The 27474-nt window shown below is 38.0% G+C and overlaps 1 protein-coding gene across 1 annotated transcript in view; it reads right to left on the bottom strand.

Annotated features, from left to right (window-relative positions):
* ITGA1 (integrin subunit alpha 1) overlaps positions 1 to 27474 on the bottom strand; it is a 199403-nt gene that overhangs the window by 28560 nt on the left and 143369 nt on the right. Inside the window, exons 15-21 of the mRNA XM_036760530.1 lie at positions 24727 to 24857; positions 18998 to 19164; positions 14800 to 14936; positions 10893 to 11003; positions 7252 to 7461; positions 3031 to 3111; positions 1512 to 1588 (exon numbers count right to left, since the gene is read on the bottom strand). Coding sequence (XP_036616425.1) covers positions 1512 to 1588; positions 3031 to 3111; positions 7252 to 7461; positions 10893 to 11003; positions 14800 to 14936; positions 18998 to 19164; positions 24727 to 24857 — 914 coding nt within the window. The remainder of the gene's footprint in view (positions 1 to 1511; positions 1589 to 3030; positions 3112 to 7251; positions 7462 to 10892; positions 11004 to 14799; positions 14937 to 18997; positions 19165 to 24726; positions 24858 to 27474) is intronic.

Below are 27474 nucleotides of genomic sequence, written 5' to 3'. Positions count from 1 at the left end.
GAAGGGACCTGGACCCAGGGGAGGCATAAGGAGACATCAGTGTGGATTGGGTGATAAATGCTTTTGTGTAGGGCAGAGTGAAGTCATGGGGGAACAGACCATTTAAAATTTTCCTGTCTTTGTTCCATGATAAGGGTCAAAGGAGTTGACTGATGGATGAAAATTACTGTTAAAGAGTATCAGAAACACCGGCAATTGAAGTTGTGATTCAGTCTACTATCTTGAAATAAAGTGATAACAAGTTTTGGAATTTTTAAGGGACTTAAGTGAAAGTTGGTATTGCAGAGGTTGCAGAGATAGCTTTTGTATATAGCCCCTTATCAGCAAGGGTACAAACACAAAGTTTAGAGGGATTTTTTTAGTTGATAGGAGGGATCAAAGCATCACAGGGAGGCAGGAGGAGGGTAGAGCAGATTCTCAGAGAATTTTTGGACCCCAAGAAGATGAAAGGGGTCCAGGGGTATGCAAGAGCATGCCAGGACCAGAAGCCAGCTAATTGAAAGGAAGGGTGTGTCTACTCTGAGTAGAATTTAATCAGGAGCAGATGTAGCCTTGTCTGGCTCTCTGACAGGCTCATGGAATGTCCTGCTTGTAGAGAATTTGCTCCCATACTGGGACCAGGTGAATTTATCCCTTCTTTACTTTCTCTTCTCCTTTGCCTCACTGTTGCTGGGGAACTGAGTATAGCTTACCCTTAAATCCTGTCATTTTACTAGTTGTAGTTTCATAGTGGGTTTTGTTACTAGATCTTATATAGATAAGGTGGTTTTTATTTCCCCTCTTTTGCACTCCCCTTCCCTCCTCTTCTTTTCTAATCTCTCCTCATCACTACTTTAGTCTGTTCATATGTATCATTTCAAGCAGCTAGGTGGCACAGTGGATAGAATGCTGGGTCTGTAGTCAGGAAAACTCAACTTCCTGAGTTCAAATCTGGCCTCAGACTCTTACTAGCTGCATGACCCTGGGCAAGTCACTTAACCCTGTCTGCCTCAGTTTCCTCATCTATAAAATGAGCTGGAGAAGGAATGGCAACCACTCCAGTATCTTTGCCAAGAAGACCCCAAATAACTTCATAAAGAGTCAGACAGAACTGAAAATGACTGAACAATCATTTCAAATATACCATCCCACTTCTAAGAAAACAGTGGGTTCAGTGCTTTCTACTTGTGTTGATACCACACAGATAATAAGGGATTTTAAGGCATGACTTGGTTTTCTAAAACAAAAGGTTTTTAGAGATTGTGGAATATAGTGGGTAAAAAGTCAGCCCCAGCATTAAAAAGACCAGGGTTCAAATCCTGCCTTTGATATACCAACTAGCTTTGTTGCCCTGGGCAAGTCACTTCAGTTTTGATTGCCTCATGCAGCTCTTCAAGACTGTAAATTATAAAAATATCTCATGTGCATTGGTTAAAGAGATTTCCCCACACCAGTGAAATGACAAATATGGACAAAAAACTAAATTATTTCTCTGTACCCAAGTATTAATGTGGAAAAAAAAATAAACTAACCTTGTTACACTTACGTGAATGACCACATTTTCCATAAGATAGGATGTATTGAACTGAAACAGTATTTTGAAAGATATCTGTGCAATAAAAAGATATTTTTAGTTCAAACACATGAATAACAAAAAGTTGACTTCTGGCGACAATATTCACTTTGCATAAATTAATACATTCAAACCAAAAATGGGGGAAGTTTAAAAATTATCATTTCATATCATAAAACCACTATATTTAAAAATAGTTGTTGTATAGATTGAAAGTAAAAGCACTGTGGTACTTTTGGGTATAAGCATATAATAGATACTGATACTCTGAATGGCTATACCCCATTTGACATTCCTTCCCAAGATCACATGAGGTATAGTGAAAAGGGTGGACTTGAAATGAAACATCGTGTATATGTAAATATACATAAGCTAAAGAGTATATGCTAAAGAATAGGATGGGGTAGTCTTTTTGTACATTTTTTGGGATAGCTAAAAGAAGGACATTTTTATCAGTCTGATGACTCCCTTTTCACTTTGCCACATGTGAGCTCGGAAAAGGCCTCAGGCTGAGTTCTTACTTGCAGTATTAGTCAGTTAGCTGAAAGCCTTCACCAAAGCTTTGCGGCTTTGCCCATTCCACAGTTCTTTTCTTTGGCCATTGGTCTATCAGGCCATTAGTTTATTGCCTGTTTAGACTGAATGTTTCATGACAACATGAATCTGTTTTGACATCTTGTTGTCTTGTTCTAAAAAAAGTAATGTATAGGGAAAGAAGACATGGGATGGAACCAATAGGGTGGTATCCTTACCCCCACCCCCACACTTTTTTTTCCAGTTCAAGTCAGGTAACATTTTTTATTAATCATGGATGGCATTTTGATTAGTTAAACATTTCCCTCTTTAACTCTGTAGTCAGTAGATGACCTGAGCAAATATTTTAGAATTAAATGCAAGTTTGAACAAGAACATACATGCAAAATTGAAAAAAAGCTATTCGTGATTCTATTTACATTTTATTTTTTACAAATAATATCTACAGATTATGTTGGAAAGACAAGACAATTTTCTTTTATGTAAAAGATTTATCCCATGTTTCTCTTTTGAATGTGAATTATCTCCAGAAACAGAAAAAAGACCACCTCCATTCCATCTGGATCTAGAGTTTATCTCTAGGGCCAAAGTTCCAGGCAAACCCATTTGTTTCTTTCCACAGTCTAGGCCAATGGGCTTCATCTGAGGCTCTCTTTTTTTTATAGCTAATGCTTGCCAATGGCATCCCATTTATTCTGAAAATTTTATACAGTAGTAATCTTTAATCAAATGCTCATTTGAAAGAACCTGATTCTGAGTCTTAGTGATTAATTTTTGAGATAAAATATTTAGGGTTTCAAGTTGTCTAAGCAAACCTGTCTGCGAATTCCTTTTCCTTCTTTCTACCATTACATTTGGACTGTCAAGCACAATCACACAAATGACATGGAACATGCCAACTTTCACATAAAGATTGTTAGACAAAACTTCACTAATCTGCTCACCTCTTCTCCTCTTTTCAGGAAAGGATAGCCAACTTTACATGTGATGTTCTGATTGGATTCGCAGCTGTCTTTTTGAATACCCTAGAAAGAGAGCACATGTTACCAAAAAATAAGCCAGCTGACTGATAGCCATTCTCAGACTCAATCATTGCCCTTGTTTGGTAATGTCACAGCTTTCTCTTGGGTCAATGTCATCCCACAACAAATAAAAATCAAATTCATTGTGAAGGACCATATGGGGAAATAAAACAAAACATCTCTCTTTCTCTCCTGACTACTGTTTTAATTTAAAGCAACAATAACAAACTAAGTCTTTAACTAAGTTCATACTTTTGCCTCAATCAAGAATGTACTAAAAGAGAACATAAAGAATAATTTTATAAATGTTGCCACTTCTAAAGAAAATCAAAATAAAATGTATGTATAATACACATATATAATATATGTATATATTCATTTTACCCCTAGGAATGAGAAAACCAGTGATTTTTTTTTACTCCTCAATATATTTCCATGTCCATTTGTAATTCAAATTCTTAACTGAATCCAAAATAAATAATAACTTGTAACATTTTTTTCCAAGCTGTCTTGGTTCTACCACTGTTATATTCTATAGTAAATTGAGAAAAATATCACTGAAAATTTGAATTAGCTGATGAAAACAGACAATAGATTTCTTCCCTGCAGATTGTACCTGTTGTAAGGTCCCTACATCCCTTTAGGGAATGTCTCTCTTCCCCCAGGGGAGTGTTGATTAATGGCACCCCTGAAACAGCATTTCTTCTTTTCTTACTCCCATGTCAATCTTTCCCTTCGCCTCCCTACCCATTCTCCTACAGATTTTTTTTTAATGAGAGACTACAGGAGTTCTTTTCCCTTCATTCTTAACCTTTGACTTCATTAGGGTATATCACACTTTCCCCTCTATATTTTTTCTTACCTTCTCTCTTTTATGTGTCCTTCCACTCCATAATTTAGTCCCACAAAAACACTGAATTATTCATGTGAAGATGGGTTGCAAGGTTTAGTCCATGACGTTTCAGGCCTGTTTTTCCACTATCACTTCAATTTCCTTTCTTTCATCCTTCTTTCTTTGTGTACATTTAGAAAGAAATCTCTTATTAGTCTCTTTATTATTACTTTGTTTTCATTGTCCCTGGTTGCTCTATTTACTTATCTTTTTTTGTATTTCTGTTTTCTGAGATGTTTGAAAAACAAATTATGTGTTCAGGTCAGGTTTTCTTTCAAGGAATACTTTGAATGCCTCTCTTTTATTGAATGTTCATTATTTTTCATTAATATTTAGGTTCAAATTTGCAGGATATACCATTTTGTGTTGCATCTTGATCTCATTTGCTCTTAGGAACATATTCCATCCTCTTCTGTGGTTTCTGGTGGGTGCAGAATAGTTTTATGTTATTAGAATTTCTTTTCCTTTATATTTGAAAGTCTGTCTCCTGGTCAGTCATAGTACTTGTTGCTTGTCATGGGACTTGTTAAATTTAGCCACTTTATGTCTTGAAGTTTGCAGCAGTGTTTTTTTTTTTTTTCTGGAGGCGTTCTGTGTATTCTTTGATTGGCACTTTGTTTTCTGTGTTTGTAAGTTCTGGGTGCTTCCTCTGTATTACTTCTTGCATTAGGGTATTTAGGTTTCTTTTGGCTTGTGTTCTGGGAGATCCATAATCCCTAAATTGCCTCTTTCCATATATTTTGCTTGATGGAGATCTTTCTTTTTTTTAACTTTTTGCTTCTCTTCTTCCAGATCATCTTTTATTTCTGTGTATTTGTGTTCTTAATCAATTATTCTCTCTTTTGTTTATTTGGAGAAGCTTGTCACTATACATCCAAGTTTTCCTATTCTGCCAATGGTTTTCATTATGCACATTTCATTATCCACATTCAAAATTCTTATTTCTCTTTTAAGTCATTCAAGAATATTTTGCTGTTGGGAATCCATAAGGTCCCCTCCTTCATTTCCTGTTGATTTATTTTCCTTTGTCTTGAAGTAATTATTCATAGATGTCTAGACTTATTTAGCTAATTCTCTTGTTGTTATTGTGCTCCCTGTTGGTTTATCTACTTAGACTCAAGGTCTTTTTTCCTCCCCATATCTTTGGTAATTTCAGTCATTTTCCCGTATATTTCTCTATTGCTCACTTTCTGACTCATTGTCCTTTGATAGCAGTTTACCTGGGGGTGCTAGACCACAAAACCATCTCAGCTTCCTCCCACACTGGGCAATTAACATTTCACCAGCCACAGTCTCTGTCTCAAGTGACATATAGAGAAAGAGATTTCATCCCAGCTGGTTGCTGGGTTCTTTCCTTTACACTTAGTGGAGGACCACATATCTATATACATTGGCTTTCTGTTTCAGCTTCCTTTGGTCTTCAATTCTCTGGCTGAATTCTGATGCAGAATAGAGCACCATTGTACTGCTGTCCCAGCCACAGCAAGTTTCTGCCTTTTGGTTTTCTGAGGCATAGGGAGAAGGGAATTGCAAAGTTGAGTTCTCTTGCAAAAATGTGGGTTGGCTTATTCAGTCCTGTCTGAGCTTGATAAGTGGTGCAGGAGAGGGTGCTGAATTGAGGGTGTTAGGGATTACCCTTCTCTTTTGGTTCCTCTCCTGCCTGACGGCTGTTTCTCAGTCTCTCCTGCAGAATTATTATCCATATCTAGCCCCTTAACCGTGAATATCCCCGAAGCTTCTGCTTAGATTACCCAATCCAGAGCCTGGTCAATATCATCTACCCCCAAGACACTTTCCCTCCTTTCTCTATGAGTTCAGTATGTGGCATTACCCCAACTCCTGGTTTCATACTAGGGGAATTCAGCATATATACTGATGTTTCTCCAGTTACTCTAATTTCCCAGTTTCTCAATCTACTTAAGCCCCATGACATACTACTCTATTTCACCTCAGATACACATAGGGATGGTCAAGGACTTTAACTAACATCTTGATCTTGCCATCTCCCATAAGTATTCCACTTGCACAATCAAAAACTCTGACCTTTATTTGATCACAATCCCTTATCTCTCCATCTCTCCCTATACCTTACTCCTCCTAAACAACTCTTTGCCTTCACTGCTACAAAAATCTTTCTGCCCTTCATTATTTTGCCAGGTCATCACTTCTGTTCTGGCTATCCTCTCCTTCCTTCTAAATCTTGACCCATTAATGAATCAGTACAACTGTACACTATTCTCTACACTCCAATCCCTTGCCTCCTTGTCTTATCACCAGCCAACCCTGGATTACTTCTCTCATCTATCTCCTTTATTACTCATATACTGCTGAACAGCTGGAGGAAGTTACCCAACCATGTTGACAGAGTCCCCTAAGTAATCCCTGCCCAACCCTATGTAATCCCTATCCAAAAGTCTATTGGTGCAAAATGCTCTCCTTATTGGTGAACATGAAGGCTCTGCCCTGTGTGAGGGACAGGGCAGAGTTATCAAGAGGGGGAGAGACCATCAGTCTCTCCAGGTGTCTTTGAGTTTTCTTCAGACCTTCTTCAAGCTTTGAGTCACTTTGGGAGCTTCTGATTTCAAGAAGGAAGATAGAGGAAGCCAACCCCACTTCAGGAAAGGATCTGGGAAGGCATGAGAGGAGATGGCAGTCTCCATCGTGTTCCTAGTCATACCTTGTTATTCTAGAGACTTTGGGCAACTTCTCCTTGGATGAGATCTAGAACTCTTTCTCTTGGTTGAGTTGGTTTATCTCACTCTTAACGGGAGAGCTCCTTCACTCTGTATTTTCTGGTATATATTGTCTTATTATATCTTCTCAGATTTCTCTTTTGCTATGATTTAGATAAATGGTCTTCTTTGCTACTCACTACGTGTATTCATTGTGGCACTGGTATGTGGTGGGAAAGGGTCAAGCTTTGGATATAGAGCTTGGGGTCCTCTTTCCCCTCAATAATAACAGAGATCAGAAGTTAAATTGAACCTGATCATATCCTCTAGACTAATAATATTTAAGGGAGTAAACAGATATATTTCTAACCCTGTACTCTCCCTCTCCAATTTCCCCTCCAGGCAGGAATAAAAGTCTCCTTTGGAGAAGGGTGGAGAGAGAAGAGGTTAATCTGCCTCCCTTTAAAGCATCACAATAAGTGAAGCTCTCTACTTCTTTTTAAAACCACATCCAGGCTGGTATAGTGGGTGCAGTAGGGGTTAAGTAAGGGCTGTTTAAATGAATAAATGAACAGTTACCTCAATTCCTGAAAAAATGACATTGGGAGAGGCCTGGACAATGGCTCTGGTATTGTAGGCACTGTCATTTTTATTCTTAATGGTCAGGCTCACGTTGAATTTATCACTGTGGGACTTAACAATTAGTAAGTCTTTTCCTGTGGTTGTTGCAGTCAGGGCCAAATCTGAGATGCATTTTTCCTTATTTCCACAATCTTTTGCAAAGGGAATCTGTAGCATTCAGAACAAAATATTTTAATTAATTTACCATTATTCAAAATTATCAATAATTCATATAACAACCCATATATTACCAGCTTGAACTAATGTGAATTCTTATTCTGCTGTTATTAAAGGGATAACAGGACCATCTTGCTCAGTATAAGTTGTTTCAACTATAGATGCCTTCCTCTCTCTTCCTCATCCCTTTTAAAAATCTGTTTATTTTAAGTTCTCTATCTGCATTCATACCTAGTGACTGTTTGTCGCCTTACATTCACCCAGAAGACTACTCATAAGTAATGTCTTGGGGAAGAACACAGACATTGACCTGTATAGATGAGTAAAACTACAGTTGCTTGTAGCCAGAATCCATTTAGATTACTCTAAACAGATTGCTTAAATATGCTCCTATATTTTTATTTGATTAATTCTTTTAAAATTCTTTTTAAAATTTTTATTTATTTTTATTTTAATTTATGGAACAAAACAAGCATTTCTATAACATAGTATAATAAAAAAGATGATTGCGCATGAAACTGCAGATCTATTAGGTACAACTTGCTATTCCTTTTAAATATATAATAAAGTTATCATGTAAATTTCTTTTTTTTTCTTTTTTCTCTTCCCTTCCCCTCACCCTGCACCACAGAGATGGCTGCTATTAGACACAATTAAAATTCTTTAAAAAATATTTAGATGTCTTTTGTCTTTGCATAACATCATATCCATTTCAAAATACATCCCCTGTCTCTCCCCTCCCCAGTAAGCTATCCCTTGTAACAAAGAAAAAGAAAAGATTTTTTAAAGTAGTTTAGCTAAAATATTGATGAATTCTTTATTATCTTGAGCCATGGCAGAATGGATAGAGAGCTGCACTTAGAACGAGGAGATCTATGTTCAAGTCCTGTCTCTCACGCAGGCTGGCTGCGTGACCTTGGGCAAGTCAATTAACATCTCAGTGCTCTAGGAAACTCTCTAAGACTATTAGTTGCAGAAAAGATGCTGACCTGCATTGGTAGAGGAAGTTACTTCATCTAGAATTTCCCTATAGCACTGTAATTACAGGTTCATCACTAATTCATTCATGTCACAATTGCTTATCAGACACTTACTAGGTACAAAACAGTATTTTTTTAATGCCAAAGTTCAAGAACAGAAAAAATAGAGAATAAAAATGTTTGGTTTACTTTGTGATATCAGGAGGCCCATAGAATGTTAGGACTGGAAAGAATCTTAAAGATCACCTAGTCCAGCCTCTTCATTTTACAGATGAGGAAACTGAGGTAGCAAGTAGACGACCTGGGATAAGAATGTAAATGCACTATTTTTTCCATTCTGCTACTATGCTCCCTAGCAATGACCATAAGAAAGACTACAAGTAATTGACTAATAAGCTCTATTCTTCCATTCATTCTGCAGGAGGCAAAGTGTCTGCTTGAATTGCATAAGGAAAAATAAAGTTCTTCTCATCCACAAAATTATTTGATTGATTGCTACTATTATTTTGTCCAGGGCTTTTATTGCCATGTCTCGTTGTGTAAAAAGTTCTGTGTCTATACAGGCTGACTTAGGCTCACTGAAAACTCCTTACTTCTTGAGGCAAGAGTTCCACATACTCAGCCACTCCCAGAGACAGGGACTGATGCACCCTTGGTGCGAAGAAAGTATGGTACAGAGAAGATGCCAACCTACATTGGTAGAGGGAGTATCACCATCCAGGAGTTCCCTATACCAATGATATCACAGGTCCAGTCCTCATTTCTGTCTTATTCCTAAAAATCTTTCAATATTTGCAAAATCATTTTTGTTATTTTGAAAGATGGACTCTACCAAATGGTTAGGCAACATCTTTATCATCACATATGATCTACTGATTTCCACTCATTTTGTTCAGGAGGGCAGAGTCCAATATCTGATTCTTGAACAAGAATTAAATCTCTGATTTCTTTGGAATGGGCACAGACTCTTTACAAAACTTTCAAGTAAAGTAATTTGTATATTCAAGTAACTCCCACATCTTTTCTCTGGATTTTCATAGTGTTTTTCTCCCTGCCTATCTTTCTTGCTCTTCTCCCTGTCTATCTGATTACTCTTTCTCGGTCATTCTTGCTGGATTTCCATTTATATCATGCCACCCAACTGTAGGTGCCCCATACAGCTCTGTCAGCAGGCCTCTTGTCTTTTCTCTCCACATTATCTCACATGGTAGACTCAGCATCTTCCATGGCTTCAATTTTTATTTCTATAAGTAGATGACTTCCAGAACTATATCTAGCCCTAGTCTCTTTATTGAGCTCCAGTATCACATTACCAACTGTCTATTAGACATTTTGAACTGGATATCTAGTAGGTATCTCAAGCTCCATATTTCCAAAAGAAGATTTTTTTTCCTCTTCCAAATCCATCTTCTGAATTTCCCTGCTGTCGTCAAGGGTACCACTATCCTTCCAGACACCTAAGTTCTCAATTTTGTTGTCATCCTCAACCTGTCACTCTCATTCACCCCATATATCTAATTGGTCTCCAAATCTTGTTATATCTATCTTCATAATATCTCTCATCTAAGTTCCCTTTTCCTCACTCACATAGCTACCACCCTAGTTCTGGCCCTCATCACCAGTGGCCTAAGCTACTGCAAAGGTCCCTTAATGGATTTCCCTGTTTCAAATCTCTTTTCACTCCAGCCCATCTTCCATTCAGCAACCAAAGCAGTTTTCCTAAAACACAGGTGTGTTATTCCTCTCCCCCTTCCCTGCCCCTACCCCTCACTCCCAGCACTCAGGAAACTCCAGTGCAGGGCTTCTTAATCTGAGTGTGCATATGTGTGCGCATGTGTGTTTTGGACCCCTTTGATAGTCTGGTGAGTCTTATGGACCCATGCTCAGGATAGCTTTTTAAAAACCATAATAGAAGGAACTGCTAAATTTCAGTTAGAATTTAGTGAAAGTAAAAGATATAATTTTTCGCAAAGAAGATCACTGACCCCATGAAGTTTCTTGGACTACAGGTTAATAACAATCATTTGCTCCAGTGGCTCTCTATTGCCTCTAGGTTCAATATAAACTCCTCTTTCATCATTTAAAAGTCTTTACAACCTGGCCCCATTATACCATTGGTTGTCTCTTTGTTTGCTGTAATATGCACAAATGAATGACTTTGTTTTTGTGGAGCAGAGAGAAGATTTGCTGGTCCTGTGAACCATTCCTCCAGAGGGTGTTACTTTGCCCGTAGAAGAGAACTCTGAATAATTTAAAGTAGTTAGCAAAAAGACTGAGAAAATGGACTTAAAAGTGGGGAAAGCCCGGAGGAGCAAAGCTTTGTTAATAGGAGATTCAGGATTTCTTTTTCTACAGCTACCCTTTTACATACCAACTTTAGTTCCTAGCATCTTATTAGTAACTAGATATCAAGAGTTGTTGTTAAAAATATTTTTGACTTACATATTCATGCACCGAGTTAGGTAGATCACCATCAAGAACAGGGCCATTTTCTGGATCTGAAAGATTAAAATCCAATGATACCTTCACCGAATCCCGAAAGTCATGCTTGTCCTAGAAGAGAAAGCGAGAAACACATTACTTGTATTTCTTATATTCTATACCTTGTCCTTTTTGGATTTTATCTTTCTGCACGTGCCCCATTGGATGCTTACATAATTTTTCCAAGGTATCTAGATGCCTTAACATTTGCCCTTCCTTCTTGCCTTATGCCTTTGGTGGCAGGGGGACAGGGAGGGAGGTAAGTAGGGAGAAACAAATGGGGCATAAAAGGAACAGACGATCCAACTGGACTCATGACATAATTTGATAGCTCTGTTAGAGCTGAATTCATCCCAGGCCATCCTCAGCTTACCCGCTTTGCGGTGCTAGGCATAATGTAACAACATAATATCTGAGGCAAGAAGAATGGAGCTATTTTATACCTTAAAGTTTCATTAAACTAAAAATATAGGAATAAAAAATTTAGGAAATCTTTTCAATTTCAGACAGGTTTAGACTAACCTGGCATTCATTAATTTAATATCATACCTAAGGATACAAAGAAGGACTGAGTCTTTGTGCGATGAAAGGTTAACGTCTGGTGAATGATGAAAATGGTAATCGTGGTCTAAAAAGAATTTTTGAATTTTTTTTAAAAAAGTTAGATGATAGGATTATAGATTTAAAGCTGGGAAGGATTCGAGAGGTCAACTAGTCCATCTTCTCCTTTCGTAGATGAAGAAATCAAAACCCAGAGAGGTTTAATAACTTTCTCCAAGTCACTCAGTTCCCATTCTTCAGACATAGTAAAGACAGTGAATTTATGTATAAGGCCAAACCTTGCTGCAAAAAATCAGACAGAAGCTCCATAGATTTAGAGCAGGAAGAGACTTGCGAGGACTTCAAGTCCAGACCCTTAATTTTACAGATGAGAAAACTGAGGCCCAGAGAGCAAGTCCCTTGATTTGGCCAAGGTGTCACAGTCAGTAAGTGAGAGAGATGGGTAGGACCTGGGATCCAGGTCCTCTGGCTTCAAAGCCTCTGCCCTTTGGGCTGTAGTAGCACACTACCTCACCTCTGAGCTAAATTCTGGCTCTCAAGTTTTGAATTCTGATGAACTAAAAAGGAGGACATTCCATAGTTTTACTCCTCACCCTCAAACTGTGCCCCAAATAGAATGATTCTAGGAGAGGTACAGTGGAAAGAGCTGTGGTCTTGGAGTCCAAAGTCCAGAGTTCAGATCTTGCCTCTGAAACTTACTGTGTAGGCTTGGGCAAGTCCATTTACCTCTGTTTGCTCAATGGCAAATGTAGACATGTGCATTATAGGAGTGTTGTGAGGAAAAAAAAGACTTTGTAAGCTTTAACACACTAGAAAAATGTTATCAATAGAGTATTGATGGATTAATATTATGTTTTATATATAAGTAAAACTGATATTTGGGCAGTTAGGTGACACAGTGGTTAGGGCACTGGGCTTGGAATCAGGAAGACTCATCCTTCATGAGTTCAAATCCGGCCTCAGACACTTAATAATTGTGATCTTGGACATGTCACTGCCTCAGTTTCCTCATCTATAGACTCTGGGTTTAACAACACGTATGCCCCATGTAGGGCAGCTAGGTGGCACACTAGATAGTACTGAACCTGGAGTTAGACCTCAGATTCTTACTAATTGTAACTCACTGACCCTGGGTAAGTCACTTAACCCTGTTTGCCTCAGTTTCCTCATCTGTAAAGTGAACTAGAGAAGAAAATGGCAAACCACTCTAGTATCTTTGCCAAGAAAACCCTAAATGGGGTCACAAACAGTCAGACATGACTGAAAAATGACTGGACAACTGAAAAACTGATATCGAAGGCGTGGGAAAGATTAAATTGCACTTCTGATGCTTCCTACTGTGTGATCTTGTCCAAGGCATTGAACTTCCTTGAACCTCAGTTTTCTTGTCTGCAAAATGGGAAGGGGCTGGGGAGGATTAGATAGTATTTAAAATCTCTTCTAACCCTAGATCTATGATCTTCTTCTATAAACAGTAGAATCTATTTCTTTTTTTTTTAGTTAACTGTCTTACTGAGAACTATAATTTTCAAAAAATGAAACATGAATAATCAGAAACATAAAAATAAGCCAGAGAAAAACAGTTTGTTGTGTTAAATGTCTATATTCTGAATCTGTACCTCTACAATAACTCTATGATTGTTTTTAGCCTTTTTCAATTTTATGAATGATTTTAAGAAAATTATTTTGTAGTATAACGCATGCACAAACTTAAGAAAATAGAAACTTGACTATAACAAATCAATCTAATCCCTCAGTGTAACCACAAAACACTGATTTACAAATGTGTCATGAGACTTTTTTAATGTTGCATTACCACACTGAAAGAAAATGGTTAGGAAATGGAATGGTAAAGTCCAACATCTTTCAAATTGGTTATAAATTTCACCCCAATGGGGAAAAATGATTTGCTTATGTTACTGGAAAAGTGAAATGAAACAGTATAGAGTCCAATCTTAGTTACAATTTTATAAATTGGTGATCAAGGTAGCATAATTTTCATGGTTTCGGTCTATGTACAGAGAAACAGTAAATAGAAACAATCTATCTTATAATTATAGATCTTAGAGTTGCAAGAAAATTCAAGAAATCATTTCAGCTAATCCTCTGCCTTAAGGTAGATAGTGTATTTTCACTTCAGTTTGGAAAAAAAAATAGAAGAGGAAAGAAGAAAAGGAAACAAGCATTTATTTAGCACCCTCTAGGGACCAGGCACTGTGCTAAGAGCTTTAAAAATATCATCTCACTTGATCCTCACCTGGATAATCCTGGAAGATGGGTGCTATTATTATCCACATTTTACAGGTGAAGATACTGAAGCAGACAGAAGTTAAATTACTCAAAGGGTGTAAGTGACTTTGCCAAGTTAACTCTGCTAGTGACTGGCAGATGGAAAACTAGAATTAAGGTCTCCCAAATTCTTATCACTCTTTCCATAACAATTTATTACAACAGGTAGATACCTAATTATTTTATACCTAATATATTTTAACCTAATATATTTTGTTAGCTAATGTATTTTAACAGATGCATATGATAGGAAAAGGGTTACATTACTTAAGATGCCTGAGCCCAATGTATAAACATTCATTGAAGGCCAGCGAGAATACCACTTCTCCTGTGCCTGTCCATGGCACAGCTGTTGCTTGCAAGGGGCAAAAAAAGGACTTCTAGAAAGAAAGAGGTGTCTGGGAGAGCTATGGAAGCATCTAGTAATTCAAGAGTTCAGGAATCTGCTTGAGGCTCCTCGGAACAAAGAGAGGAGACTTCCTGGTTGTGGAGAGATGCTGAAACTGGCTGGGATATCTGATATTTCCAACTTCTTGCTCTGCCTGTCAAAGTCAGGAGCTTTTGGAGGATTTGGTGAGACCCCAATTTCTGTGGGTGGGGAAGAGGAAAGAGAACAAGACCATTCTAACTAGGAATGTGGGTAATGTTTATTGCTTTACCATTTTGTTTCAATGATTTTCCTAGTATGGTTCTGCTTGAATGGTGAGCCATTGAATACCTGGATTTAAATTAACTTCAGAAGTTCTCAGAGTTATATGGGTGGGAGCAAAAAAAAAAAAAAAAAAAAGAACCAGATAGGCAATTCATTAAGGAGAAGCCCCAATATATGAACCAAGGTGTAAGGTAAATCCAAAATTATTTTAGAAACAAGGCTATAGTGACATACATGATAATACAGATAACATTTAATAATGAAAGAACCTACCCCCTTGATTTCCTGACAAAGAAAAGAGGACTGAAAAATGTTTATTTTAATTAAGCTTTATAAAAAGGCAGCTATAATATATGATTTACTTGCCAACATGTAGAAGTAATGCTTAGTACATTCTGATCCACGGACTGTGATGTTTTTTTGAATCTTTCTTTCTTGCGTTCCAGAGAAGAAACTTCGTGATATCTGTCTTACTGAGTCTAATGTAACTCGGTATTGCAGATCTATTAAAAAAATTCAAATATTTGTCCATAGTTATTATCATGGCCTAGTAAAGTAATTGAGGATTACAGTAAGACACACTTATTGATTATTCAAATAATCAGAGATTTCCATTAACTGGAACTCTTAGAAATGTATGGACTTGAGATAATTAATGTTCATGAGGATGACTCTGAAACATGGTCCTGAACTGGCTTCTTCTCTATAAAATATGTTTTATTGATGCTTTTTGCTTGTACATCACAGTTGTGTCTGGATACATTGCTCTTCCCTTCCCTGACCTGTACTGGAATGGAATCTTTCCTTGTAACAAAGAAAAACGGTTAAACAAAAACATTGGATAAAGTGATTGATTCTGATGACATATGCGACATGGTGTCCCTGTCATTGGTCACCTGTCTTGTTGCTGAGAAGAGTGAGGCACATTTTACTATCTGTTTTGTGGGACCAAGACTAGTCATTGCACTTAATCCAAGCTGAATGAGCTTGTAAAGGATCAAAGGGAGATTAAGTTATGGACCAAATGGTTTTAACATTGTGTATTTTTTGGATTGAATCCAAATCCTTAAGCCTTATATGGTACATACTTTGTTCTACTAAACAAATAAATAGGGACTGGCACTCTCGGTTCATTCCCAGGCCACATCAGATTACGGAGTTTACTGACTATCATCTTTTCCATTGCAATAAATTAGAAATATTAGACCATTGCTTGGCACATGGGTCTACATTATAATCAATCCTACAAACTTTTAATAAGTACCTGCTATGCAAAAGCCTTTGTGCTAAGTATTGGGACACAAAATAGCCAAGAATGCACATTGGTATTAGGGCTTCAGCTGGATTATAAAAAGGCCTCTTTTTAGATTGCACTCATCATCAACAAACATTTGTCCAGCCTCTATTACACTGTAAAACTGAAGTATTGCCAAGCTTATCAAAATGCAAATACATATATTTGCATAGGAAGATTAGAATAATTCATTCTATGTAATTAAATTAATTAAATTAAAATGTTTACAAATTATTTGAAATTAATTAAATTACTTCTAAAGGTAATAAAGTTTATTTGTATTTAAAGTAATTAAAATAGATTTATATCCTATATAAATCATACTATTTCATCTTTGGCCATTTATTTGGTAAGGCTATGGATTCCACAAATCATAAATAAATGTTAAAACCTAATAATAATAATTATAATAATGATAACGATAGCTAACATTTACATAGTACTTACTATGTGCCAGACACTGTACTAAATGCTTTACAATTATCATTTGATTCTCTAAGAAATCCTGGGAAGTAGGTGCTATTCTTATCCCTATTTTACAGATAAAGAAATTGAGACAAAAAGAAGTTAAGTGTCTTGCCCAGAGTCACAGTTAGTAAGTGTCTTAGGTCACATGTGAACTCAGGCCTTCTTGATTGTGGGCCTGGGGCCTCCATCCACTGTACTATCTAGCTCCCTCACTTTCTTTAGTGGAACATCTAAAACTTTTTTTAAAAGGTGTGATTGATACCTTTATTTATTTATTTGTGTTCTAAGCCAATTATTTTGTGATCTACTCACCTCTATACTCTCTCTACATAATCCTCTACCCCTGATACCTTCTCATAACAAAACAAAAAGAGTTGAACAAAAACAGCTGACTTTGTAGAATATTTGAAAAGCATAGACAAGCATATATGTTGGAGACTTACTTCAATTCTTGGAAAGATCTATGATTTTATCATTGTGGATACACTCCCCACAGATGTAAATCCCAACTCTTAATGACCTGCTGTGGCCCCTCCAAAAAATTAATCACCTGGTAGCCAATCCTATGGTAATGAGCTTCTCTGAATTTAGCTAGTTATGTCTTCAGTTGGTAGACATATGATACTGTTTGGGTCCTGCACTCAGAACCTTTCCATATTAATAGGATCTGCTGGAGTCTGTGGTCCATTGGCATAACCCTTATGAGCTCACGGTTATCTCCATATGATGATGAAATATCAGGGAAGGATATTATTGGAGTTGTGTTATAGAAACACAGAAAAAGAAATTTTAAGACGTTGAAAATTATTCATTTAGCTTATATCTGACTTGAAGAAAGCATTGCCCTTCTGCCTCCTCTGTCCTGAGTAACTGTTAACTCCAATATATAGCTAGCATATTTCTCTATGATGCTTTAAAGGTAGCATTAAAAAGTTTCACAGAGAATACATAGTATATATGAAAAAAATTACTTATCTGACCTTCTCTATTGCAGACTACTCATCCCAGTAGAGATGTTTGATTAGAGGGGTGCTGGGAGAAGCAAAACAAAACAGCCCTGTGTTTTGCCCATTTGCTGGGGAGATAAGAGTAAAAAAAAAAGTCCCTTTTCTGGGTAAACCCACAAAGAACTGTGTTCATTTATACTCAAAATCTCTTTATGCTTGCTTGTCAGGTTTACCATTTTTGACAGCAGAATTGTCCCCTGAGTTCCTCATCATAAGTGGAGGGTCCAGAGAACCATGGAGTCTTGGTGTCCTGAACTTCAACTCCAAAATTTTACAAACGTTTACTAAATACCTGCTGTGTGAAGGGACAAAATACAAATGGAGCTGACTGCAAGCATGATTATTTTATAATAAGGGTATTAAATGCATATTTTACAAATTACTGCATGTGATCTGTGGGGAAAGGTTATTACTGAATAAGGGAAGAAGATGATGCTTCATGGAGAAAATCAGTTTGGGACAGCTAGATGGCACAGTGGATAGAGTGTTGGATGTGGAGTCTGGAAGACCTGAATTCAATCCAGCCCCAGATACTTATGAGCTGTGTGAACCTGGGCTAATCCCTGAACCACCATCTGCCTCAGTTTCCTCATTTGTAAAAGAGGGATAATAATAGCAGCTACCTCCCAGGTATGTTATGAGGATCAAATGAGATAAAAATTTTAAAGATCTTAGCACGGTATCTAGAATATAGTAGGTACTATGTAAAGGTTACTTATTGTTATTAATCTGGAGGGGATAGTGCTTTAGTAAAACATTAAAAGATAGACAGGAATTCATCAGGTAAAAAGATCGGAGAACATTTCAGGCATAAAGAATGGTGTAGATAAAGGCATGCAGAAAGTAAGATAAAGAATGTTTGAAGGATAGAGAATAATCCAGTTTGCCTGGAGCATTGCTGTTCAGTCATTTTAGTTGTGTCTGATTATTTGTGACCCCATTTGGAGTTTTCTTGGCAAAGATCCTAGAGGGGTTGGCCATTTCCTTCTCCAGCTCATTTTACAGATGAGGAAACTGAGGAAAACAGGGTTAAGTGACTTGTCCAGGGTCATATAACTAGTAAATATCCAAGGCCACATTTGAACTCAGGTTCCAGGCCTTGAACTCTATCCATTGTCATCTCACTGCTCATGGCCTGGAGCATTAGAATTCATAATAACAACTGACAAGAGTTTGCAAAGTCATTTTATTTGAGCTACTTCGAAGTAGGTACTTAAGAAGTACTCAAGTATACTTAAGAAATAGGTATAGCTATTATTCCCATTTTACAGAATCAGAGACTGAGGCACAAAAAAGGTTATGACTCTTCCATGAATCACTTAGCTTATAAGTATCAGAGGAAGGATTCAAACCCAGCCCTTCAGGAATCCACTTCAAGCACTCCAGACACTATACCACATTACATCTGTATACATAATTGGAGAGTACTATGAGATGAGATTGGAAAGGTTGTTCCAGGTTGGAGAGGGTCTCGAATGTCAGGCAAAGGAGTCTAGACTTTATTTAGAAGGTCATAGGAATCCACTGAAGATTTTCTGAGCGGATGAATGTTATCACCACATGTATATTTGATGTCAATTATTTTCCAATTTCTTCTGCATTATCTATTGGGCAAATAGACTCTAATAGACTCTGCCTGTTTCTTTCTGGCTCCCCTTATGACATAATCAGATTCTTTTAGTAAATTCCATTCCACAGGTAGGTCCCACACCAGAGGCAGGTAGTGGAGTACAGCAAAATCCAAGAACAAAGGCACTGAGTTATAACCTAAATGTCCTTTGTAGAGGAAACTTACCAGCTTCATAAATTGTGTCTTCCTTTGACTTCAGTTTGACATCAAAACACATGGTAGCATTTATGCATACTGTTTCCTTCCCCTCCATCTTACAGTTTTTCTTTTGAATGTTCACTTTATTAGGTGCAAAAGTCATCTTAACTTTAACTTCAGCTACATCTCGAGACCTATAAGCATGAAAGCCAATAGACATTTGATTTCGACAAAATTTAATTCAACTCAGCAAGTATTTGTTGTGTTTTTGGCATTGGGCTAGGTTCTGACTAAGAAACAAAGTTCAGAGAAGACTTAGTTTCATCCCTCATGTGGCTTAGTGGGCGAATATAATACATATGCAAAGATTATCATACAAAATAAGCACAAAAAGAAGGAAATAGGCACATGAAAAACTGCAAAGTGCTACATGAAGTCCAAGCTCACTACCAACCAAGATGACCAAGTTTCCTGGAGTAGGTGGCATCTTACTTGGGCCTTAAAGGATGAAGGAGAATTTAATAAGTAGGAAATTGAGAGTCAGCATGGGGAAAAGTTGAGTTGGAAAAGAGAGTTGGATTTAGAGTGACAAAACCTGAGTTTCAAACCTTGCTTTGCCATTGGTGATCTGTGACATTAGATTTAGGTCATTAAATCTCTCTGGTCCCTAGCTTCCTCATCTGAGAAATTGAGGGGCTGGACTAGATGCCTTCTGAGGTTTTGTCCTGGCTCTAAATTTATGGAATGTAATTCTAGGGGTCATGGTAACATTCTAGGTATACAGAACAAAGTCAAGGAGGTGGTTAAATATAAGGCATCCATGTGCTAATCTTATACAACTAGAGCATAGAGTACAAAGAGAGAAATGTTATGAGATAAGTCTGGAAAGATAGGGTCATAACTAAGTGTGTAGTTTTGGGGGCTACAATGGAAAGGATGCTGGATTTGGAGGTGGAAGACCTTGGCTTAAAACCCAGCTTTGCACCCTACTGTCTGTCTGACTTTGGGCAATCCACTTAATCTGTAAAATAAAGTGGTGGTTGGTTAGAATAAATGATTTCTAAGGCCTCTTCCAGACCTCAATGGCCCCTTGAAGATTTTGAACCAAGTGACATGGCTAGATCTGAAGATAATCAACATAAGTCAATATAAATATAAGCTATGTGAAGAATGGTTTGAGTGAAGGAGAAAACGGAGGAGGAAGATTTGTTACTAGGCTACTGAATAGTCCGTGTGTACAGAGCATCCATAATGATATACCAAGTGGTGAGTGTGGGAACAGAAAGGAGAGAATGGATGTGAGGGAGATTATAGAGCAAAAAAGCAACAGGACTTAGGAACTGATTATATATATGAGATTTAGGGAGAAAGGAGAATCAAAGATCTAATGCCAAGGTTTTCAGAGCAGGGGATATTAAGTGAGTTGGTGGTACTGCTGATGTAAATAGTGGTTGTAAAGTAGAGGAACTCTTGGAGAAAAATAAACTTGATTTGGAGAGATGTCAAGTTTGATGTACTAATGTAACATTCTGATGGACGTAGCCTGCAGGCAAGTGAAAAGGCAATAGATCTATGAGTCAACAAGCATTAATTAAGCCCCCATTGTGTAATATATATTAGGCTCTGAGAATATAGAGACAAAAGGAAATCCTGAACTCAAGAAGGTTTATGCTCTATTAGAGGAAAGAACATGGACATATGTGTGTGTGTGTGTGTGTGTGTGTGTGTGTCTAATATTACACACACACAGAGTAATCATTTTTTGGGCGGGGGGGGGGGGCGTGGCATTAGCAGCTGTGGGGATTAGGCCAACCTTTGTGTAGAAGGTAATACTTAAGTTGAATCTTGAATAAGACCAAGGCTCCTGGTAGGGGTGGGGGAGGTAGCAGGGAGGGAGTGCCTTCTATGCATGGGGTACAGCTAATGGAAAGGCACTGAGGGGGGTGAGAGATGACATGTCCAGCCAGAAAGCCAGTTTGCCTAGACTGTGGAATGCATGAAGTCCAGTGATGTGGAACAAGCTTAGAAAGGTATTTGAGGCCAGGTTGTATAAAGCATTAAGGACCAAAGAGAATTTATATTTGTTCCAAAAGGTAATAGAGAACCATACAAGAGTAGAGGACAGACTGGAGTAGTGAAAGACCAAATAGGAAATTGTAGCACTAGTCCAGGCAAGAGGTGATTAGGACCTTATTTAAGGTGGGGGTGGTGGGAGTGGATATTGTGGGATATTGTGGCAATAAAATTTGGCAAGTGATTGGATATGTTGGGTGAATGAGAGTGAAGAGTTAAGTTGTAAGCCTGGGTGACCAGAAGGGTACTGATGTCCTCAAAGGAAATGGGGAAGTTTGTGGAATTGTGGTGTTTTTAACAGAAGTGACCAAGTTTTCAAAAGCAGTGGGTTTTTTGGGCAAAAGTAAATAAGTTTGGTTTTGGATGTATTCAATGTTGAGATGCCTTTGGGACATAAATCCAGGAATGTTTAATAGGCAATTGGTGCTGTGAGATGGGAACTCAGGAGAGAAACTAGAATTGAATATGTAGACCTCGACATCACTATGTGGAGATATTATTGAATTTATGGGAGCTGATGTGGTTATCAAATGAGAGAGTGCTGAGAGTGAAGAGAGCCCAGAATAGAGGGCTTGGGAACACCTACAGTTAAGGAACACCAAGGCTTGCTTAAACCCCAACACAGGAGACTAAGGAGAATCAAGGGAAAACATTGTCATAAAAACTCAGAAAGGAGAAACTATAAAGGAGGAAATAGTGTTGAACAGTGTCAAAAGCTGTGGAGAGGTCCAGAAGGATGGGGATTGGGAAAAGCCATCAGATGTGGCAATTAAGAGATTACTGAGAATTACTTTAGAAAGAACACTTTTGCTTGAGAAACAAGGTTGGAAGCCTAACTGCAAGGGAATAAGAAATGAATGAACGGAAATGATGTGAAATGATGTGAAAACACCAAATGTAGGTGGGTTTTTTTGTTTTTCTTTGAGTTTTCTTGGGAAAGAAAGGGGGAATAAAGAATAATAAATTGAGTAGACTTTTTAAGGCTGGGGGAAATCTGAGTCTGTCTGTAGGCAGCAGTAGATAGGGAGAGACCGAAGATTAGAAGAATAGGGGATGCTTGTGGATCAGTCTGTTGGAGAAGAAGGGAATGGATGGTATTAAGGTGGACTTGACAAGGAGAAAGGCCACTTTTCATTAGAGACAGGTGTAATGGAAGAGAGAATAATGTAGGAGTGATGTCAAAGGTTTGTGAGAGGAGCAGAAAGGGAGAAGATGATGTCCACTGCAAATACACACTGTTTTTGTAGTAAGGGGTGAGGTGAAGTACTCAAGAAGGTATGGAGAAGATGGTTTGAAAAAATCTGGAGCTTGGGTGAAAAGTAGAGATATAGACCAGTCATCTATGTAAATATAATAGTTGAAGATATTGATATTGCTGAGTGTAGAAAGAGGGGCACCAATGAGAGAACCTTGGGAAACTCTCATTTTAATGGGTTGCGAAGAGGACGAGGAGCCGGTGAAGGAGAGGCAGAAGGAATAGCTAGAGTTAGGAGGAAAATCAAGAGCTATGCTGTTCCTGAAGTCAAGGATTGAAAGAATATCTATAAAGAAATGACTTGCTATTTCCAAATCTTCAGAGATGTCAAGAGGGTCAGGACTAAAAAAAAGACCCTTGGATTTGGTAACCAGGAGGTTTCTTGTGACCACTGAGAATCTTTTCTTCATATAGTGGTATGTGTGGAAGCCAGATTGCATATTACTGATAGATGGATGGATGGATGGATAGGATAGCTATATCTACATATAGCTATCTCTATCCTATAGCTATTTCTATATACAGTTATCTCTCTGTTATCCTATTCATCCATATCTCTCTCTCTCTGTGTCTTTTTTGTCTGTCTGTGTCTGTGTCTCTATCTCTGTCTGTCTTTGTCTCTCTGTCTCTGTCTCTCTGTCTCTCTCTCTCTCTCTCTCTCTCTCTCTCACACACACACACACACACACACACACACACACACACGCGCACACACACACACACACACAGGCTTCTCTTAGCATGCCCAGTTCTAACATGTAGACATCTTTGAGGAGTCTTTTGAACATTCCCAGTTTGCCTGACATGGAACTTATTGTGCCTCCTACCATATGGATGGTTGGGGGTAGCCTTCTTTGATTGGCTACCTGCATCTTTAAAACTGGTGAGACTAAGCTCTTTGCTCTCTTTTTGCCTATACTCTTTTCCACCACCTCTTCTTGATGTACTCTTTTCTGGGACTCCTATCTGTTGCACCCAGCATGGACACCATGAACTGAACTAGTGAGAGGGGAAGGACTTGCCTTACTTTTTACTCCAGCTCCAAGAAATGGGCCTGAGGATATTTGTTTCTGTTTTGTATTACTTGCCTCAGTTTCAGGAGCCAGAGATAATCCCCAGAGACCTGGGATTTCAAGCCATGGAGACCTTGGAGCCAGGATTGCAGGCAAGTTTTTTATAGACAGTCATCCAGGCATGGAAGCCCTGAGAAGCCAGGGTGCCTGGAACTCAAGGTAGGGTGAGGGAAAAGTTTGGACTTGGAAATAAGACTGTGCTCTAGGAACCAAACTAAGCTATGAACCCAATCCTTCTCACCTCCCCAGATACAGAAACCATCTGAAAGGTTGTATATGTGCATGTTTGTGTACAGAGACTGTATGTATACATATAGATACATATGTAGAGAGATCTATATATAGATATATGTGCCTGTGTAATAGAGATAGATATAATTATCTCTAGAGTTCTATATCTGCGCACATACACACAGACGCACACAAAGACACAGACACAGACACAGACACATACACGAACTGGTTTCAAGAAGATCTGGGTTCCAGTCCCACATGTGTATTGCATTATGCTTATATTTCTGGGAAATATAAAGACAAAAACCATAAGCTCATAGATTTAGACCTAGAAGGGACGCTAGAGGTCTAACCTCTTTGTACAGATGAAGGAAGTGAGATTCAGAGAGATTAAGGTAATTTCCCATGGGCACATTGCTACTAAGCATTCCCAAATAGCTTCTACCCTTAAAAGTATTGCATCCTAAGGAGTGATAAAATATACACACAAGAAAACACAATATGTACAAAGGAATACAAAATATTAAACGCCAGTGATCACTAGCTGGAGGGGGATAGGGAAAGACCTTTGCTCTTCTTGAGAGCATATACAGAAGAATGATATTGTATTGTAAGCTACTTGAAGGCAGGTGCCTTGTCTTAAACTGTTCTTATACACCCTTGTGGTGCTAAGACAATGTCAGATACATGATGGATGCTTAACTGTCAGTTGATTTTATTTTTTTCCTCTAAATAGTTTCCTTCTTTTAAACATACACTGGAACACACACACAAACACAAATATTTTATATTTTGCCCCATAATAATGTGTCCATCCAAACAAGATTGACCCTACTCATAGGCAACTATTTAGAATTAAAAAAAAGTTTTATACTTGCTTCACTTTTATGTTTTTCCCTTCATTCATCAGATTTATTGACTCTTCTTGCTTACTTATATACATGGGTATGTATTACATAATTGGGTATATAAGAGAATGTGACACTTGGCATGCTAACATATCACACAGTTCTCTTTGTTCCTAAACTATTATCAAAAGAAAATCAAAACATTCATACTTAAACATGAGGTTAAGAACTTGAAAAGAAATAAATTGAGCTAGGTGCTGTTAAAATACACACCAGAAGAGGGCAGCACCACCAAGGCCTCCAATGGTCACATCAGTCAGTCCATCTCCGTTTAAATCCATTTCTCCATGTATGGACTGGCCAAAAAACTTCAGTGTCTCTCCATCTCCACCTGATGGAATACGCTGTGAGAATACCCAAACAGTATTATCCATGGGAGAACTGGATGCTAGAAGCACTTTCAATATAAATCTAAATTACACTTTAGCTGACTTGCAAGTGAATGAACTAACAAATAGATAGAGGAAGGAAGGAAGGAAAATAAGGAGGAAAACAAAGAAGGAAGGAAGGAAAGAAGAAAGAAAGAAAAAGAGAGAGGGGGAGGGAGGAAGAAAGAAAGAAAGGAAGGAAAGAAGGAAGGAAGAATGGAAGGAAGGGAGGGAGGGAGGAAGAAAGAAAGAAAGAAGAAAGAAAGAAAGAAAGAAAAAAGAAAGAAAGAGACAAAGAGAAGGAAAGGGAGAAAGTTTTATTTGGAACTGTGCTCAAATAAACTCTTGTGTGGAAGCACAGAGGAAACACTCTGTTATTACTAAAGGACCTTTTGCTTTTTATAATTCTAGACAAAATCATTTCAGAGTCACTAAGACCAGAGAGGAAAAAATGCTCTCACCTCACCCTGGCTGAACCTCATGAAAAGCATTCCCACTGATTGATTATAGTTCCTCCGTCTGCCTAGTCTCATTCTACGGAGACACTGACAAGTCCTGAGCACTTTGTAGGGGTATTTCAGAGCAGGTGAAGTAATAGGAAGTTATACAGGGAGGCCAATTAAGGGGAGTCTTGAGGGATCTAAGGCGTTTCACCTCTAATCGTGGGCATTTTCATACAGATTATTTCCTTTTCTGTCCTGGAAACAGAACTTTTATTTTTTAGTGTGTACAGGCACAACAAATCACTTGATGTTGAGATGTGGCCACTGCCTTCAGCAGCCACAAATGCTTAATAGACACTGGGATACCATGCTGACAATTAAGAGTTGCAGGACATTTGGCTTGGCTAGTGTTCTGTTTGATGACAAATATAAGAGAATGGAACCAGAAGGTTAGGGACCTTTCCTAAACTTAGGGAGCCCTCAGCTACACGGTGAGAATGAGGCTGCTCAAGGAAGCCAAGTAACAAAAAAAAGCAAATCAGAAACAAAGAGATTATTTTCCCTTGACTTATAATTTGTGGTTTATTGAATTGTGCTTTCTTTTTTTTGCCAGCAAAATTAATGATATTTTTTCCCATCATGGATGTTGAAGAGGTTGTCAATGACCTCTGGTTGACATTTGAACTGAAATGAAGCAGATCCAGTTTGATTTTAGGCCCTTTCAAATATAAGTAGCATATAATAATAATTAATAATAATTAAAATTATAATAATGAAGCACTGTGCCAGGCATTGTGCTAGGTACTTTACAATTACTGTCTCATTTGATCCTCACAATACCCCTCTGGGAGGTAGGTGCTATCATTATTATCCCCATCATACAGATGAGAAAACTGAGGCAAACAGAAGTTAGTTACTTGCCTCGGGTCACACAGCTAGCAAGTGTTAGTGGGGATAGTGGTGATCATGTGGTCCTATGCCCTCATTTTACAGATTAGGAAACTACTAGATTTGGAGTCAGAGGACTGGGGTCAAAATCCCTGTTCTGCTATTTCCTACCTATGTGACATTGGGCAAGTCACTTAACTTCTCTGGCCACAGTTTCTAATCTAAAAAATAAAGGGGTTAGAGTAGAAGTCCCGTAGAGCTCTAGCTTTATGATGCTATGAACAGTCTACGAATTCCAGAAAGAGGTAATGACTTGTGTAGGATTCTGTAGGTGATAAGCAGCAGAATCAGGATTTTTAATCTAGAGCTTTTTATCCCATATCCAATTATTTCACAGAACCAGAATCACGGAATCAAAAAAGTTGATAGAGATTTCAGAGATCAGAAAAGCTGTAGCAGTTGGCAATCTAAACCATACATGACTACCAATCTCTGCCATGATGTCTCTAAAAGTGAGCCAATTTTACCTTAGAGAAATCTAATGAGCGGGAGCCCATTAATTCTTAGATCGATCTATTCTTTTTTTTTTGCAAGTTCTAATTGTCAGCAGAGTTTTTCTTACCTATGTAAGAAATTATGCTCTATAGCATAATTCTATGTCTATCCTCTGGAGAAGAGCACCAATGGTCTAATATCTCTTCCACATGACAGACTTCAAACACGTGTCTCCCTAAGTCTTCTCTTTTATAGGCTAAGAATTACCAGTTCCTTCGGTGATCATTATATGATACAGTTTTGAGGGATCTTGGGCCGTCTCTTCTATTCCTACAATACCACCTAATAAATTTCTACATTCTTCATTACTCATCTTGGTCTTGAGTATCCACACAATCCTGATTAACTTCCTCTGAACAGTCTGGTTTGTCAATATTCTTCTAAAAAAATGCGGCCCAGAACCAGACACTGCACGCCAAACTAATCTAAATATGGTTCATTAACCACACCTACCCAGAATGGAAAGCAAACATTCATGGTACATGTTAAAAATGTTGATCATTACTCTGACCCAAATGAAATTTGAGTTTAAGCTGTAAATTCTGGGTTGCAAAATTAACAACATGTATGCCCCATGTGGGGCAGCTATGTGGCACTGGACCTGGAGTCAGGATGGCCTGAGTTTAAATCTGGTCTCAAATACTTACTAACTGTGTGACCCTAGGCAAGTCACTTAGCTCTGTCTGCCTCAGTTTCCTCATTTGTAA

The sequence above is a fragment of the Trichosurus vulpecula genome, chromosome 1, assembly GCF_011100635.1.
Source record: "Trichosurus vulpecula isolate mTriVul1 chromosome 1, mTriVul1.pri, whole genome shotgun sequence".
Taxonomy (NCBI): domain Eukaryota; kingdom Metazoa; phylum Chordata; class Mammalia; order Diprotodontia; family Phalangeridae; genus Trichosurus; species Trichosurus vulpecula.
The sequence above is the reverse complement of the archived record's forward strand: the minus strand, read 5'-3'. Positions and strand labels throughout refer to the sequence as shown.